This window comes from Pollicipes pollicipes, unplaced genomic scaffold (assembly GCF_011947565.3).
Source record: "Pollicipes pollicipes isolate AB1234 unplaced genomic scaffold, Ppol_2.1 Scaffold_7231;HRSCAF=8579_pilon_pilon_pilon, whole genome shotgun sequence".
In the NCBI taxonomy this organism is placed as follows: Eukaryota; Metazoa; Arthropoda; class Thecostraca; order Pollicipedomorpha; family Pollicipedidae; genus Pollicipes; species Pollicipes pollicipes.
In genome coordinates this window covers 37069561-37086341 of record NW_023597034.1, presented here as the reverse complement: position 1 = coordinate 37086341, position 16781 = coordinate 37069561, and the positions used below count along the sequence as shown (strand labels likewise).

Below are 16781 nucleotides of genomic sequence, written 5' to 3'. Positions count from 1 at the left end.
TTCCGAAGCTATGCGACCAGTTTTAACGGGCTGGACACTTCCATTGCCATTACACGGTTTGTAGACTTGTCAGGCATTTTGCTTTGCTTGTGACTCTTTGGTCGGACGAAATATGTCTGCTTATTGTTAAAAATGGCTATGACGAGGTCTTTTAATGGCCTTTTCAGTTTTCGTCCGATTGACCGATAAGATCCTGAGATGACAGTGGGTCGAAAGCAGACCCGTGGTTGGCCAAGTGCACAAGACGTCGTTGGGCTAGTGCAAACCGTCAGTGCTATGCAATCATCGAGTTTTCAACAACCAGTTCGGTGTGCATCAGCAACAAGGGGACAACAACATACCCGGGCTACCATCATTCATCCAGAAGTCATCAATGCCCACTGAGAAGGAGAGCGTCAGCCGTCAAATCTTGTCAGAGCCACATAACGCATGTCAGAGCGCAAGGTATAGTCGACATTCCGTGAGAAATTGTACACTTTCTGCACGCACTGGTGTTGGCCAATACGCCGCAATCACAATGCCTACTATTGCAAGCTTGCAAGTTTTTAAGCAGCGTTTCGATTGCGCATTTTGTGGGTACGTTATATTCAATTCAATGCTGCTTTTGTCGAGCTGGATAGACCTCCAGGAGCAATAAATGAAGCCACATCACCGTAATCAGACTTGCCCCCTATGGATCCACTATCGATGGCTTATAATTATTTTGAGCCGTTGGAATTCGTTAAACGTTTGGGAAAGACACAAACTGTATTGACGCAGACTCTATGTCATTAATCGATGATGAAGACGTAAATGATGCCTGGACGTTGGCAGTTCTGCACGATAAATGATCCGCATAACCAACTTGTTTATTCCTCTCAAAGAAGCTCCAACTGAGTATGAAAATCCTTGGAGTTAGCTGTCGTCGAAAATGCTATTTTAGGATTTCGCCGACCATTCCATAGCTTTTTAAGTACAGTTGAAATGACACTGTGGACTCCGAACACCATGGGAAACGTAGATCAAGACATTGTTTGTTTAATTACTTCCGAATAAACTTTGCCTGCAAAATATGTAAACATATGCCACACTTTGCCATTTATTGTAGCACCAGTACAAAATACTCAGAAATAATCTTATAATTACATGAGAATGAACGGTTCAGGTAGAAATGCAAGGTGGCAAATCGAATGCGCGAAAGTACACTATGTACGCTGACGTCCACACTCGTAACACCAATGTCCCGTGAACAAACACCGACGCGACCGTTCGGCTTCACATCACTACTCAAAGTCGTTGGGTGATGCTGGCTGGGCCGGCCGCGGGCGCGTGCGGGGTGAAAGCCCGCGACCGGCGACAATGTCTGGATCACAACGCGCCCGCGCGCGCGACGTCTCACACGGACACCTTCTTCACCGTTTTCTTCAGCGTGTCCAGCTTCTCGGAGAGCGAGGCCTTGCTGAGGTCGGGCACGGACGTCTTCAGCGGGGAGGTGGTGAACTTGTTGGGCGCGGGCGTGGGCGGCCGCGAGCCGCCCGAGATGAAGTTGCCCAGCTTGCGGCCCACGTCGAAGACTGAGAACTTGCGCGCGGGCGCGCCCGGCTGCGGTGTGTGGAGGCCGGAGCCTGCCGAGCCGGCCGACGAGGCCGACGAGGTGGCGCCGGAGCAGACGCTCTCGCCGTCGCTGGTGCGAGCCTCGCTGTCCCGCGCCGCCGCAGCCGTCACCGCCGTCGCCGGGCGCAGCTCCACCGGCGACACGATGTCCACCAGCTGGGTCTCGCCGTGGGTGGGCAGCTGGAGGCGGCCGCGCGGCCGGCGCCGGCGCAGGCTGCCGACGCCCGCCTCGGCGCCCGCCGCCGGCGCCTGCGCCTGGCCGCGGCCGGCGCGTGGCAGGCTGGAGAAGGCGCTTCGCAGCGCATCCATGCCCGAGCGGCGCCGCTTCAGCGCCAGACACTGCCGGATCACGGTGTGGAAGAGCGCGCTGATCTCCTCGGACGAATCAGAGGCGCTCACCTCCTCGCGCTGGCAGCCCAGCCGGAGCGCCGTCTCCAGGGCTAGCGTCGAGTCCACCTGCGGCAGAAGCGTCCACCGTCAGGCCGTGGCACGGCCGGCTACGCCAGACGCCTGCGTAAACAGGGCTGTGATGGGGAAGCTTCAGGCTGAGGTGTAGTGCCTAGCACTATTTACCAGCCTTGTTTAGTTTACGAAGCCTACGTGCAAAGTTTGAATCTGAAGAAATATGATGTTGGGATACTCCGGGCAATATTTGCCTATCATACGCTGAGATGAATGAAAGCTGATGCGATGCCTAAATCACGGTTTTCCTCGGATCTCGTTGAAGTTATTATCAACGTTGTAATCAGTCAGATCTTGAGAAAGTCAGTGTCGAAACAGTTTCGCTCACGTCAAGCGAAACTGTTTCGTGAAGCGGCACCAAGGTCAGCAAGCTATCGGGGCTGCAACAAATAACGACCAGACTTAAAACCATGAATTAAAAAAAAATATGCATACGCAAGTAATGCGAGAACAGCGGATTCGAGCACAAGTCTGTATTGACCGCTGCATTAGTTTCTCGTTGATGAGCGGGCATTCCAGTGATGGAAAACCCGGGACTCCAGAGTCCAGCGACCCGCCAAGCAGCCATGCAATGCGGCACAGCATCTTCCCCAGTCCGCGGGCGTCATTCCTCCCCGACGCCGCTGTCCCACGGCTGCCACCGCTGCGGCGGGATGACGTCACAGCCCCGACACGAGCCGCTGCCGTGTCGACCCCGCGCGCTGACCTTGGTCAGGTGGATGAGGTCGGTTTTGTTGCCGACTAGGATGGTGGGCGCGGTCGGCTCGCCGGTGTCCCCGCTGGCAGGCCGCTGCGGCGTGGCCGCCCTCTTGCGGCGGCCGGCCGGGCTCTTGGAGCCGTCGCGGACCGGGGCCGTGCGTAGGCCGGCGCCCGTCCGGCGAAGCTCCTCCAGCAGGTGGCGCGCGTGCTCGAACGAGTCGGGCTCGGTCACCGCGTACACGAGCAGGAAGCCCTCGGCCCAGCTGCGGATGTTGTTGTGCACCAGTGCGCCGCTCTGCAATGGCAGAAAGCTGGGTGACGTCACAGCGCAAAGGTCACCGGGTCGTGTCGCACCGAATCCCACGGTCTCCTGTAATGCACTGCTGTAGATGGGGAAAACCTGTCTCACGCGTGATGTCACGGTACGCACACTGCATAAATCAGATCATAGCGGTAAAGTGTTTCGTGCGGCTGGCACTTTCACCGCTTTGACGCGGAAACGAAAACAAAATGCTGTGCCAGCGAGCAGCGCCAAAAGTGCTAGGATGTGAACCCTAGCCACGGGTCCCAGCATATGCGTCACTAATTTAGTGGCACTTAAGCATCAAGGGTCGTGACGAGAGGCGATCCGGACCTTCGGAGAGCCCACGGTGCCGGAATCTGGCACAGTTCTGTGAAGCGGCTCCGCGCCCGGCGCCAGCGCGACCGCTCGCTGCCTCGAGTCCGCGGTCTGTGGGGCGTGCCGTTGCCCGGGCCGCGTGGCGCCGCCACGGGGCATCGGCCAAACGGGGCCGGGCGGAGTCGTCGCCCCGTCTGGCGCGCTCGTCAGTGTCGTCCCGGTGACCCGGCGGGCCCCGGCGCCGGTGACGGGGCGGGAGCTGGGGCCGACGCCGACGCCGGCCGGAGCTGGCAGCCGCCCGGACAGCGGCCGTCAGCGCGGCGCGCTGGAAAACAGCTCGGCCCGGCGCCACCAGCCGCCGACGGCGCCGCCAACACGGTCCGCTGCACCGACTCGGCGCCCCGTGTTTGGGTGCCTGTTCCGATGGAAACGAACCAAGGACTCCCCGGGGCCGACTCAGAGGCGTTTCCCGCGCGCAGTTTCTGACTTCAGTGTCATATCCCTCATGGTCTTGTGGCTGGCATAACTAGCGAGAGCTACCCGGAAGGCGTCATATCCTAGGGTAGCAGATGCTGGTGCAGCGTTAGGCAACAATCATGCCAGTGCGCTTATAGCCTACTAACATAACACCACTGTTGCAGTAAATTGTCTCTATGTGACTCAGGCGTCCACCCGGTGCCCCACATTGTCGAGCGCATGTGTTCTGGCAGGGCGCACCAGCTGCCCGCCGCTCGAGCGGAACAGTCTGACCTCTCACCGCGCTGGCCCCCTGCCGCGACTGCCAGGTGGCTGCTATCAGATCTGGCCGTGTCATTTGGACCCGTTTGTGCCGTGGCAACTCACGCGTTATGCTGGATAATATTTGTGAGACTTCTCACCTCCCAGACGGCGCGCCCCAGTTCTGTGTTTTCCCTGGGTGGGTGTCGAAAAAGCCAGAGCAGGCAGATCTACTGAAAAGCGTTTACTCCCGCCGCCAAAATTAGTCCTTATCGCTCACCGCCGGGCCTATACCTGTCGTGTTAGTCCAGTTTCTTGAGTTTACAACAAACACCGCATCCATCAGCAGAACGTAGTGCCGCCATAAATACATAGCCGTCTAGCGCTCAAATAACGCGATAATGAAAATACTGGCAGATGACAAGATAGGATTATTGATGAGTCCGCGAAGAGACGACGGTTGCTCATGAATCGTGACCACAAGCCCATGGCGCAAGATACGGCGTCCCATGCTGCCACCTTTCTGGAAGACCAATGTGGTGGGGCGAAGCCGACTGCCAGTCCACGAAGCGTCAACAGGATGCATTAAATAATCTCTGGGATGGATGCTGGGGCTGGCCGGCCCTCTTCCTAGAACGGTGTCAGGAGCCGACAATCAGCCCGCGTCAGTACCAGTCAGGAGGGAGATGGACCATGACTCACAGGGGCTGCAGCTGCTCACAGACTCAGCGAGGTAGGAGTGGGCGAGGCAAAGGCCGCCGTCGGCAGCTAGGCTGTTGTTCAGCGCAGCAGCACACGGCCCGGGTCATGCATTTGTAATCAGGCTTGATTTTTCCGTGGAAGTTGCAAGCATGGAATCGTCTAAGGGAAATCGTCAGGATCACCGGTTGGCGTGTCGTTTATACTCAGAGCACGGGCTTTTTTACCTAGGATGTTGCGTTCCACGACGTCGCCACCAGGCAACATCACATGGACCGGACGTCTGGGCGACAATACCTGAACACTGGTGTCTCTGCCGGGGCTGCTCCTAAAATGGTGTCCTGACGATTACTGCGTCTGGACTAATGGGTCTGGGAGTGTGTCTAGCCTACGCTGAATGTATTCACCAGGACGCGTGTTCTGGGCTCCCACATTACCTGGACTGAAGTTGAGACATCGATGATGTCCACTTTTATCGTTGATCCATCCAGCTTGATCACCTGATGGTACATCATATCTGCAACGCAGGGAGGCCGCCGTCACATTTGATAATAATTGCATATCCCTTCCCAGAACGAAAGCTATCATCGCTTTTCCTTTGGTAGCTCATGTTAATACTTTGGCTCACAAGTTACGGGAGCAGTTGCCGTTGGCTTGAAACACCTCCATTATCCAAGGCAACCAATGTTCACACAACGCACTACCAGTTTAACGACTAATGCAACAGGGGTGCCATTGCAAGTAGTAAGCAGTTGGCAGCGGGCACAGTGCTATCGAGCCATGCCGCGTTGATTGACATGTGATCGAAGGCCGAGGCGCCCCTGGATCGGCGTCACTGTCTCACCTGTGTTTGACTTGTACTCGCCGATAAACCGATGCGTCAGATAGCGAACCGTGATGGCTGCAAGTTGAAACAACACCGTTACCAAGGCACACCAGCTCCGAGACCGGCACAAGCCAATGCCGCAATACGCTACATGGGTCAAGAGCTCAGAACCCGGTATGAAATATCTATAAATGGTGTCGTATATCCTGACATGGCGAACGCAGGTACAAGTGCCCTTAAAGCCGCCCATTGTAATCTACGACGCCGCTGGGCTCTGTTGTAGGACAAATGCACCTGAATGCAGTGTTACCACATTTGATGTTATGTAAGTGTACCGTTACCGCCATGTACACACCGGTGAAAGACCACACGCGACCAACGACTGTGCTCCCTTAGCCATTCACAAAACAAATTCCGGACCGCTTCCCCTCCCTCCCTCGATTCGGTCCTCACGCGCTCCAGTGAGGCGTGCGCAGGTGCGCCGGCACACCGGTGCACCGGTACGCCAGTACGCCAGTACGCCGGTACGCCGGTACGCCGGTACGCCGGTACGCCGGTACGCCGGTACGCCGGTACGCCGGTACGCCGGTGCACCGGCACGCCAGTGCGCCAGTACGCCGGTACGCCGGTACGCCGGTGCACCGGTACGCCAGTACGCCGGTACGCCGGTACGCCGGTGCACCGGTACGCCGGTACGCCGGTACGCCGGTGCACCGGTACGCCGGTACCCCGGTACGCCGGTGCGTCGGTACGCCGGTACGCCGGTACGCCGGTGCACCGGTACACCGGTACGCCGGTACGCCGGTACGCCGGTACACCGGTACGCCGGTCCGCCGGTCCGCCGACCCCTCACCTGACTTGCCGACGCCCTGCATGCCGAGCACGGCTATGCGCACCGTCTCGTCGGCGGCGCCGAGCTCGGCCAGCGTGTCCAGGTCGGGGCACATGTCCACCGTGGGCGGCGGCCGCATCACGCCGCGCACAGGACTGCCGCCTGAAACACAGCAGGCCGGCCTTCTGAGGGCAGGGTCCGACCGGAGCGGGCTATTTCAGACGGAGGCGGGCTGGGTACGACAGGAGTGGGCCTTCTAAGACGGAGGCGGGCCGGCTCGACGCGAGCGAGCTGTCAGACGGGGGCGGGCAGGGTCCGACAGGAGCGGGATAAGTCAGAAGGAGGCGGGCTGGGTCCGACGGGGGCGGGCCTTCTAAGACGGAGGCGGACTGGCTCGGACGGAGGTGGACCGCAAGAGCGAAGTAAAGAAAGTCTCTCAAAACGAACAATACCACGGTGGACAGAAAAGCATAGATGAATACTCATTAGTAGCAGGACACACAAACCATTTGGTCTTGTTATTGTAACGAGATGCATCAAAATGCATGAGTTTTGAGCTGCAAAGGAACTATATCTGTTTTTCCCGTGTGCATTTAAGTAAACCAAGTACAGTATGGCAGTTTATCATGTTTTTTAAAACGCAACACACGTCACCACGCATGCTTTTATGGAGCGCGCCAAGAACGCAGTAGAACCACCTGGCGCAAGACGGCTATGAAGATTGTTTAAAATTATCCACAACACGTCCAGAAAGGTAGTCCGTATTCATGAGAAATGAATGACAACAACGAAGTAAATCAAATAAATCAAACATGATGAAAACCGATAACAAATGTCATAGTTCACGGCCACGCAAGTAACTGCTAAGTAGATCACTCAGATGCTGTTCATGATTTGTGGGCCGTTCCCGGCGCCACACAGCGTGTACAACTGCCAACAGAGTGGCCGCCATTCCGCCAGTCACGCAGCACCGGCTCCGGGGCCGGGCAAGGTCAGTCCTCGGCAGGCTTTTCCAGCTGGAGCGGCGCGCAGTGCAGTCCTGAGGCGCCCGAGGCGTAGTTGGGCGCGGGGTCACTCAGAATCCACCGGATGCAGCGCGACCGACCGGCGCCTCTGAAGGAGCGGCGCCGGCGCTGAGCTGGCTCCAAGCCATAACCCTTGCCCTTCCCTTCCCTGCCCTGCCCTCCCACGCCACCAGCCGGCACGTCGATCGGACACTCGGATTTTTGGAGCAGGGCGGGCAGCAGGCATTAGTGGCTGGGGCAGAGCCGGCCGGCCGGCACCGGCCTGTAGCGGCTGCCGGGTTATGAAGGGACGCTCGCGCGGGCTCGCGGTCGCGTAACCGGGAAGCACGCAGGAAGCGGCAGCTGCACGATACCTCATAAAACCTCCCACCTGCTCCCTGTCATCTGAACAAGGCCTTCAAAGTAGCTATATATGAAGAAAGCAGCTCCTTGAGTTGTGCTTCTTGGAAATGGTCATCAGAAGGTGGTGGCATTGTCCTGCGTTTTGCTACCATCAAGTTAGATCTATTGAGGGAATTGATGAGCCATTTACTGTGGGGCGTTCGAAGCCCCTTTCAATTTTGGACTAGAACGCCGGATCAAGTGAAGCCAGTAAACTAAAATTTTTGGCAAAATTCAACACATGCTCAACATATCCTGCATACAAAATTAATTCTGAGTCATCCTAGGTACAATCGAAGTACCGTACTAAAATTTATCGAAAGTGGATGATCTGTAGTCTTCAAGTCTGGTGTTAACGCTTACTGCTTTCAGCCGGCAACAGCCTTATCATTTATGGCACGAGTCATGAAACCACAGTTGTGTGTTTAACTGTCATATCATTTAAGCATACCTGCAATGACGTCATAACTTGAGCCTTTTAACAAAATAGGTTTCTGATATTGTTCCATACTTTTGTATGCCGTCTTTAAATCTCATATTGCTCATGAGTGACTTTTCGTGTGAACAGTCAGCAACTTAACGCGTATCATCCTAAAACCCATCTCAAGTTAGATCGCCTCTGAAAAGCATCAGGCAACCAATTACTGAAAGTGTGACTTACTTTTGAATTTTTTAATTTCAATGTAAGAGCCATCTGAGGTCACGCTACGTTATACTCAATGCAGTAACCGTACAGTGCAGACATTACATGGAGGCAGTTTACGAGCCTAAAATAAATTGGTCCCGAGACACATATAATGTTTCGCACTGAGGCCAAAGCTATACTGAACTCTTCGGTCAGCATAATTTTGGGGGTCAGTGCACGCATTTTGAAGGATAACCAGCATATTTGATGGTCAATGGATGACTCTATATCAACCATGCTAAACATTTAAAGGCGAGCCTGGTTAGGTACAACGGCGTTCAAACTTTTAGATGACTTGACCTGAAATTGTAAGCACGTAAGTAATTGACACATAGCGTACACAACTGTTCGTCTTTATAGAAAAGGAATCCTGACTAGATGCCATTCTGAGTGAATGGTCCACCTAATCTCGATCTCTCCGTGCATCGAAATTGATCCGCAATTTTTGGACAACTTTCAATGCAATTATAGTCACGTGGCCTGTGACGTCACCAGTGGCCTGCAGCTTAATAAAATCATGTGTTATTACGTGTTTGAGTAGGAGTTACTTGTTACTAACAATACTTAGTATGTGTTGTCACCCCTATCAGTGGATTGATTCGCGATGTGACTTAAATGAGGCATTAAGAACTGCCTCTGTGCCCCCTCCCCCTCTAAAGAGAAGGGCGGCGAATACCGAAAAGCAGCCCGTTTCTCTTCTCTTGGGTGCAGAAGCATGATGCGCGGATAACGACACGGGGTATCTTAACAAGTACTGGGGAGTGTTATCATAAGTGTCACGGGAACTAGTTTGACATTATAACGAACGATATCATTGCTAAAATGCACAATGTCCGCTCAACCATGGCGGGAATACCTAAGCGGTTTACCATAGGACAGAGTCCTGGCGGCTGCCGCCGGTAGGCTCATCTTCCGGTACAGTGTCCCGCGGCGCCGTGCCCGGACGCCGGCGGGCTGCTGTGCCGATCACGCGTCTCCCGAACGCGGGAGTCGGCCCCGTCAGTCGGGCGTTTTGCGCAGCTCGTCCGCTGTCGGCTCGCTGCTGGCGACCTTCCGCAGCCGGCGCCGCCATCAGTTTGGCAGCTGTCGACACGTACGACGGACAGCGCCCGCCGTCGAGCTGGCAGAGGCGCAGCCGCCGGGGGCCGCTCCACGGCCACGACGCGGCGGCCCGCTGCGCCCGGCCCCAGGAAAGTTCGGGTAGGCCCGTTGCGCCCGGCCCCAGGGAAGTTCGGGTAGGCCCGTTGCGCCCGGCCCCAGGGAAGTTCGGGTAGGCCCGTTGCGCCCGGCCTCAGGGAAGCTCGGCATAGGCCCGCCGCGCCCGGCCCCAGGGAAGCTCAAACCGACCCTGTGTCGGTCTGTGCTCCGGGTCCGTACACGTACGCAGGAAACTCGTAGTCGAGCGACAGGCCGACTCTGGCCTCTGTTTGTGGTATGGTGAAGCGCCGAACATGACTTTCGCTTACGGTTTTATGGGCATGGCGTTGAATAGCTCCTCACGTCTGGTGCTTGCACCCTGAAAGCGTCCAATGAATGCTGGTGTATATTCAATTTGTAAATTTTCCTGACTAGCCGCCACTTCAGTTATAACAGCCACGAATGATTGCACAGCTGCTTTCCAAAATTATGGAAAGTACTTACAATACTTCTGATTCTGGCCACACTCAATAGCAATACTCTAATTGAATTGATGACATCCTCATGTGTCAGCTGCATATTAAAGATGCGTTTCTATATCTGCCTATAGGCTGCACTAGCTAGGCAGGAGAATACAGACCTAGAGCGAGGGAGTGGCGCGAAGAGCGAGCCAAAGCAATGGTTCTCTTCTTGTTTGTGCACATGGCGATAAAACAACCTTCGGTTTACCAGGCACCACTTCTAATCACCTGTTTGTTTTTCTCCCAAGCTACGTACACATACACACACACAGAAGCCAACAGAACCGGGCTTATCCGGCCTCCGTGGCCAGGTGTCTATTAGCACAGAACGTGAGGTCTCAGTGTCAGTGAGCCCACTGAATGGGATGTTGTGTAAATTGTAAACACCCTGAAAAGTATGCCACCCCAGTTTACCGCAGACCTTCTGCATGTTTGTTTGACCTTGCGGGGCTGGAATTTGCGCTCCTTAAAAACGCTGTCTAGCTCTCCATGAAAAAACCGCCCCATCGGCCAACCCGCGAGCAGACTCGGCCTGCGGTGGTATGCTGTGCCGCAGTGCCGCCAAGCCGTGCGGCACATCCGTGCGTGTCCCGATGAGCCCCATCCCGTCCGGCCTCGCTGCCGCGGCGGCTCGGGGCGGGCCGCGTCGGGCGGCGGTCGGGACCGGGAGACGGCACCGGTCCGTCTGCTCCGTCCGTTCCGCTCTGAATCTGCGCGTGTCGCGCGGTGTCGCGCGGCCAGAAATAGCCCGCCGCGCCGGAGGCCGCCGCCGATCGCGGGCATTCTCGAGGCGGACGCCGATGGGCGCCTCGCCGCCGAGGGATGCGGTGGCAGCCGAGAGGAGCAGGCGCAGGCGCTACGGCTGGGTTACAGTGCTCGCCAACATCACAACGCCTTCGAGGCGGCCTGCAGGTTGACCTTCGAGGTCCTGGGGGCCGCCGGAAGCGAACGAGTTCGTCGGCTGCAGTGGTGCCATGCCGTCGCTCCACGTGCCAAGTCCGCCAGGCTGTCGGTCTGGGTGGCGCTGGCGCTAGAGCGTCCTCCGGATGACACAGGCCGCTGACTGAGACGCCGTCAGCGCGCAGCACAGTGACACGCTCTTTTGACTCACTTGTTAGCTGCCTTCTGGCGGGCTGGATAAACACAGCTGCCAGAGGGGGCACCTGCTGGGAGCCCGCGGACGGACGAGACGGGCACACGCGGGCGTCGCGAACAAAGTGCCATTTTCTTCGTGTGGATGCGAGTATAGGGGCAGGTTTGGCCACTGGACATACATCCGTCGCGGTAAGAACAAAGGAGGCCGTGGGTGGCAGCCACGACCGCAGCATTGGAGTATGGCTAGGGGAAAAGCCGAGTGCATGAGGACGGGTCCTTACAGCTGGCACTCGGTGGAAGGTCAGTGTCGGGGTGGTCCTCGTTACCAGGCTGGCAATTAAAGCAGGCTGTTCCGGGTTAGCCGAGCAAGGTCGTCTGGCTGGCGGAGAGGCGGCTGCTGCTTAGCGTCGCTTTGAGCTAGTGTTTGTTCACATAAATCCCCGCAGACCTTGGGGCTCTGCAGCCAAGGTTCCCTCTTATATAATCTCAAAATCCACACTGATAGCACTATGGAAAGTGTGAACATATCGGAACTTTGAGTTAGAGCTGCGGTACGAGGAGTCACAAACCTATAGTTAAAATACAAGAAAGACAATGAAACCCTCATGACATTTGAAATAGCAGTGCGTTGAACGCTTGAGTGCAGTTTTGTAGTCTTCCAGGTTAGGTTAGGCATCGCGCCAGTTGACCCGCAAATTCAGCCTATTTCGTTTAGGCCAGTCCCATACAAAAAGGAGCGAAACGCAAGGCAGCCGTTCTTAGCTCGACCGCCCTTCAGCATCCAATGGGTTTCCATTGTCCTTGCGCTCTGACATCAGCGTCTTGACCTCGTTTACTGACTCACGTACATCATGTCTGCCTGTGCGTGAACTGTAGTGTCTTTCATCTGTTCGTGAGAATGCCTAACAAGGTTCACGAATGGATCACAGCCTGGAGGAACACCAGCGGACCTGCCAATGGGTAGTGAGCGAAGAATTAATCGGCGTTTTCCAGGCCGATATTGCTAGCGCAACCACCCCCTGCCAGGGCACCTCTGGCCCGGTTACCTCTGGTCCGGTCGCCCCAGCCCGGACACCCCTGGCCCGAACACCTCTGGTCCGAACACCTCCGGTCCGGACACCTCCGGGCCGGACACCTCCGGTCCGGACACCTCCGGGCCGGACACCTCCGGTCCGGACACCTCCGGTCCAGACACCTCCGGTCCAGACACCTCTGGGCCGGACACCTCCGGTCCGGACACCTCCGGGCCGGTTACCGCTGGTGCGGTCAGCACGCCGCTGGCCGCCGACATTCCTACGTAGTCAGCAGAGCGGCCGTGTCGGCGGCGCCGTCCGGCACGTCCGGCTGTCAGCGGCGCCGCCTCCGCGCGCCACGACCCCGATCAGGCGCGACCGATGGCGGCGCCGCCGGCGCCGAGATGGCCGGCGCCAGCGGCCCGGCAGCCGGCCAGCGGCCGCCCGGAAACGGTGACGTCACCACCCGCCGAGCTCGGCTGACACGGATACCGTTCAGGTTCGCTGTGCCCGGACCCGCTCCAAGACACCACACCCGGTCGTGCGACTGGTGCGAAATGATTTGTCCCGGTAATTTGATTCTGGCTCTTAGCCACACCACGCGGCATGCGGTGGCAGGCAGTGTGATGTCATGCATCGGCTGTGCCAAGCTGTACGGTCGTGCACCTGACCGATGCACCCTGCCGCGAACCACCCCAGCGCTCTGGAAGGAAGGCGTGCCCTCTGCGTAGCACCTCGCAGAATCTGGAGAACAAGATCATTTCGGCGAAGTGATGCTTGGACTAGCCGCATTAACATCACATTTCCACAAAGTGTTGCGCCTGCCTGCTTTGAATACGTTACAAACTGCCAGGCGCTACCCTGCCAAGCCAGGTGATGGTCAAACGTAACGTGGCCAATTATAAAGAAAAGCTGGAATAGGTCATCTTCATTGTTGGCAACGTTGTGCTCAGGAAACAGGCAACTGGCGGAAACTTTCGTCAGGGTGCGAGGATAAGTGCCAATATTCACCGAATCCTCCGACTTTGGACAGAACCAATACAGAACAACTCAGCATCTAGTCTGAACTTGTTTTAGATCCACGAGGAGGATATTGCTCACTTGCTTCCTTCGCCATGATTACGCCCCTGTCTGGAATCCAGAAAAAGGTGCATGCATGCATAATAAAATGGTTTTAGTTGAGGGGCAGAGTTACGTAGCGCTTGGAAGCAAAACGCTCTTGGGTTCCACTTCTTACCGAAAGACCAATGCTAAATGTCCCTTAAATGTTGGTGGGCCAAATGCAAGGTTTTACGAACCTTGGGGTCGGGTGATGCACCCTGCTCTCCCCGAGTTTCCATGTCGTCAGAGCCGGGCATTTATGTTCTCGAGGGACTTCGTAAAATCAGATGTGTTGAATATACCGAGGTGCAGGTTTCCGAATCAAAAGCTGATGACGAAGCCTATCGTATGGAAATGCTGCTTTAAAATTGTCAACCATATTCCGCAACGGTGGAAGCGGCCGATCGGAACTGGGGAGAAAAGGCAGAGTTGTTCCCATCTCTGGAAATGTCGAACATTAACTTTGTGTTTAATATCAGCGTAGTGAAGTCAAATATTAATAACGAGTCGAGAATAGAGGTGTTTCGAGGGGAATGGAAGGGAGCGAAGACCAGATGACCCTTAAACGTGACATCAATGTTTGTCTTTGTGTTTTGGTGTCCGCTCTGGTAATTCGGGTCTCACATTGAATGGAACGAAGTAAACATGGAGAGCGAGCAAGATGCATACCTCAATAGGGGTAAAAATTTCCAGCAGCGTTCATCTCCCTATTGCCGTGTGTTGCCATGTATGGTAAATATGCTGCGTACCCACACATCCTTAAAACCTTGCCCTTTCATCACATTCCGCTCATTGAAAAGGAATGTGCCGTTTCTAGGATTTCGGGAGAGCATTCACACACAAGGAGTGGTGGTCTACTGAACATCGACACAGCAACCACCCCATAGCCAATAACTCTTACTACAAGAACAGGCAGCCTCGCTTTACACCCAATTCGGGTAACAAATTTGGGAATGTTAACTAAGACTGCTTATTCCCGTTATGCGGTTGGATGGCAAGGTTGCATGTTTCCTGATGAACAAAAGTTTTATCCATTCCCATGGTATGCACCAGAAGAACAGCTAGAACGATACAAATAATCCAAAATGCAGTATGATTCATGTCTACAAGCTTTTGATATTTTGCAACGCAGATTCCAATCAATGGACGTCGAAAAAACCCGTCTCGTTCCAAATTTTCTAAGCATTGAGCGATCCCCCTCCGAAAATATCTAATTTTGATCTGTTGTCAAAAGTCGTTGAAGCATCATCGACATCAGTGATCCTTAAATGTGTGATACCAAATTGTGCTTTTTCGCGCGTGTGATAAAGGGCTTGGTTGACTTCGGCTGACGACTAATTCCAAAGTTGTTCGAGATACCACAGCTCCACCAAACTGCGTGACTCCGCACACATGCGCGGGTGTGGTCGTGGTACCGCAGCCTCTGTGACATCTCGGAGTGATCCTCGCCGGCTGGTGCCCGGTCACCGGAGCCACGGCCGCGGCCGTCCCCACCGAACACCGTCCGGCTGTCTGCGCTCACCTTTCCTGAGGATGCTGTCCTTGCGGAGGACCAGCTCGGCCGGGGCGCCGTGCGCAGCGAGCGGCCCCGCCACCGTCTCCAGCTTCGTCGCCTGACCCAGCTCGGGGCTCCCACTGCTCGCGCACCTGCACGCGAGCTGTGCGCGCCGCGTGGAAGGCGGTCCGCCACAGGTCCGACCACCAACTGGCGGCCAGCGCCGCCGTCCGCCGCTGGCCCCCGAGCTGTGACGTCACCCTGGCAGGGCGGCGGCGGGGGGGGGGGGGGGCGTGAGGGAGGAGCGTTCTGTCCACCGCCGGCGCCGGCGTCGGTCGCCGCGGCTCGGTTAGCTGGGAGGAGATGGCAGTGGGGGCGCGGAGACACCTGCCGCGTGAACTCTGGCGTCATTAACCCCATTCTGAGTGTCGAGTTAGGTTAAGATGCGTGGCACATGGGAGTTATGAATCTTCCAACGTGCTAATGCTCTGTGCCCAGGGAGTCTCGTGCTGCCCCCACGCTTTAAAGCTTTAAGACGGGCGTCCCCATTCCCGCAATGCCACGCTTATGACTGTTCCGGCGCGTCAGGCAAACGTCAAGTCTCCCAATTTGTTTAAAAGAATATTAGGGCAATGTATTGTAGCGCCTTTTTGTATGAGTACCGACATGCTAGCGGCGACGAGAGATTGGTTGCTCGCTATTCATGTTTGAACGCAGGTCATGTAGTGTATCGATGTCCACCACCGCACGCGGCGTCAGCTGAGTAGTGACCCCACATTCTGGCTACTCATGGCGCCACGATAGCTAGGTATTTTGAGAAATCACGTCAACTCAGTTTGTCAGTCTCTGTGCGCATTTGGGTTGCCGCTAACTCATGAGCTGCCACCGTCTTTGTGGACAATGCTGCAATGTCATCAACAAAAATACCCGCATTCTCAAAGAACCCCATCATTGAGCAAATGCATCACCTGGACAAAATACTACTCAAATACCACTCTGGTATTTGAGTAGTATTTTGTATGTATGTATTTTTATTTTATGTATGAATTTTATTTTATGAATTTCGTATATATGTATTTTTATCCGGTATTTGAGTAGTATTGAGTAGTATGGAGTCCATCTGGCCCAGACAAGCAAAACAAAACAAAACAAAAGAAAACAAAACGCTCACTGCAGTCTTTTCAGGGCCCACATTTTCACCAGGGGCGCGGACAGGATTTTCTTAAGCGGGGGGGGGGGGGACGGAACTAACAGAGAAAATTGTTAATGTTTTCTCGGCAACAATCCATGGTGAACAAAAATGAAGAGGGGAAGGGGAACGGGAGAAGGGCAGGTTCCTTGGCCACACCGCTGGTTATGACGTTTTGTTTACATCCTTTCTTCGGCCCTGCTCACGCTCAACACCGTCGACAGCCATAACATGCTGGTACCGCAGCTGTGCCGAGGAATTCGCACTCAAAGAAAGAGGCGGAGAGAGCTGCTTTCCACTACTACATAAAGGTGGGCTGAGAGGAATGTAAACATCCAGAGCCGTGTTCCAAGTACCATCCCTTTGCCCAGATTCCGACCCTCTGACTCAGCATGAGGCTGAAGTAGATGATCACGTAGGTTTGGGACAGTAACAGGGGAGGGAAGGGGAGACGACAAGCTATTTTCATCGTGTTCCGAAACATAACTTGATAAAGGCAAATGCAAGATGCAAAACTCGAAGTGCAATGCAACGTAACGCTATACAAAACGAAATCCGTCATATAATGCATTATGTGGCTGCATCAGTCCCATCATAAGCTGCATGATATGATACAGTGAGACCGGCGATAATTCTTGGCACCTGGTGGTTGGTTTGCCTGTCGCTGTTATCCAACGCATTGTAATCATGAG

At 55.3% G+C, this 16781-nt stretch overlaps 1 protein-coding gene across 1 annotated transcript; it reads right to left on the bottom strand.

Annotated features, from left to right (window-relative positions):
* Positions 1-1374: 1374 nt before the first annotated feature.
* Positions 1375-15094, bottom strand: LOC119110072 (ras-related and estrogen-regulated growth inhibitor-like protein). Its single transcript, XM_037233814.1, has 7 exons — positions 14928-15094; positions 6469-6609; positions 5634-5690; positions 5227-5306; positions 2762-3049; positions 1848-2049; positions 1375-1604 (listed from the first exon to the last, which is right to left on the bottom strand). Exons 2-7 carry the CDS (start codon positions 6584-6586, stop codon positions 1375-1377), a joined length of 975 nt encoding a protein of 324 aa, XP_037089709.1. The 5' UTR covers positions 6587-6609; positions 14928-15094.
* Positions 15095-16781: the final 1687 nt, after the last annotated feature.

Bases quoted from the DNA above. Each gene is read 5' to 3' on its own strand.
- LOC119110072 (XM_037233814.1), bottom strand. From the start codon at position 6,586: ATGCGGCCGCCGCCCACGGTGGACATGTGCCCCGACCTGGACACGCTG. The intron at 5,691-6,468 runs GTGAGGGGTCGG...TTCAACTTGCAG, and splicing joins GCAGGGCGTCGGCAAGTCAG to CCATCACGGTTCGCTATCTG. The intron at 3,050-5,226 runs GTAATGTGGGAG...CTGCCATTGCAG, and splicing joins ATGTCTCAACTTCAGTCCAG to AGCGGCGCACTGGTGCACAA.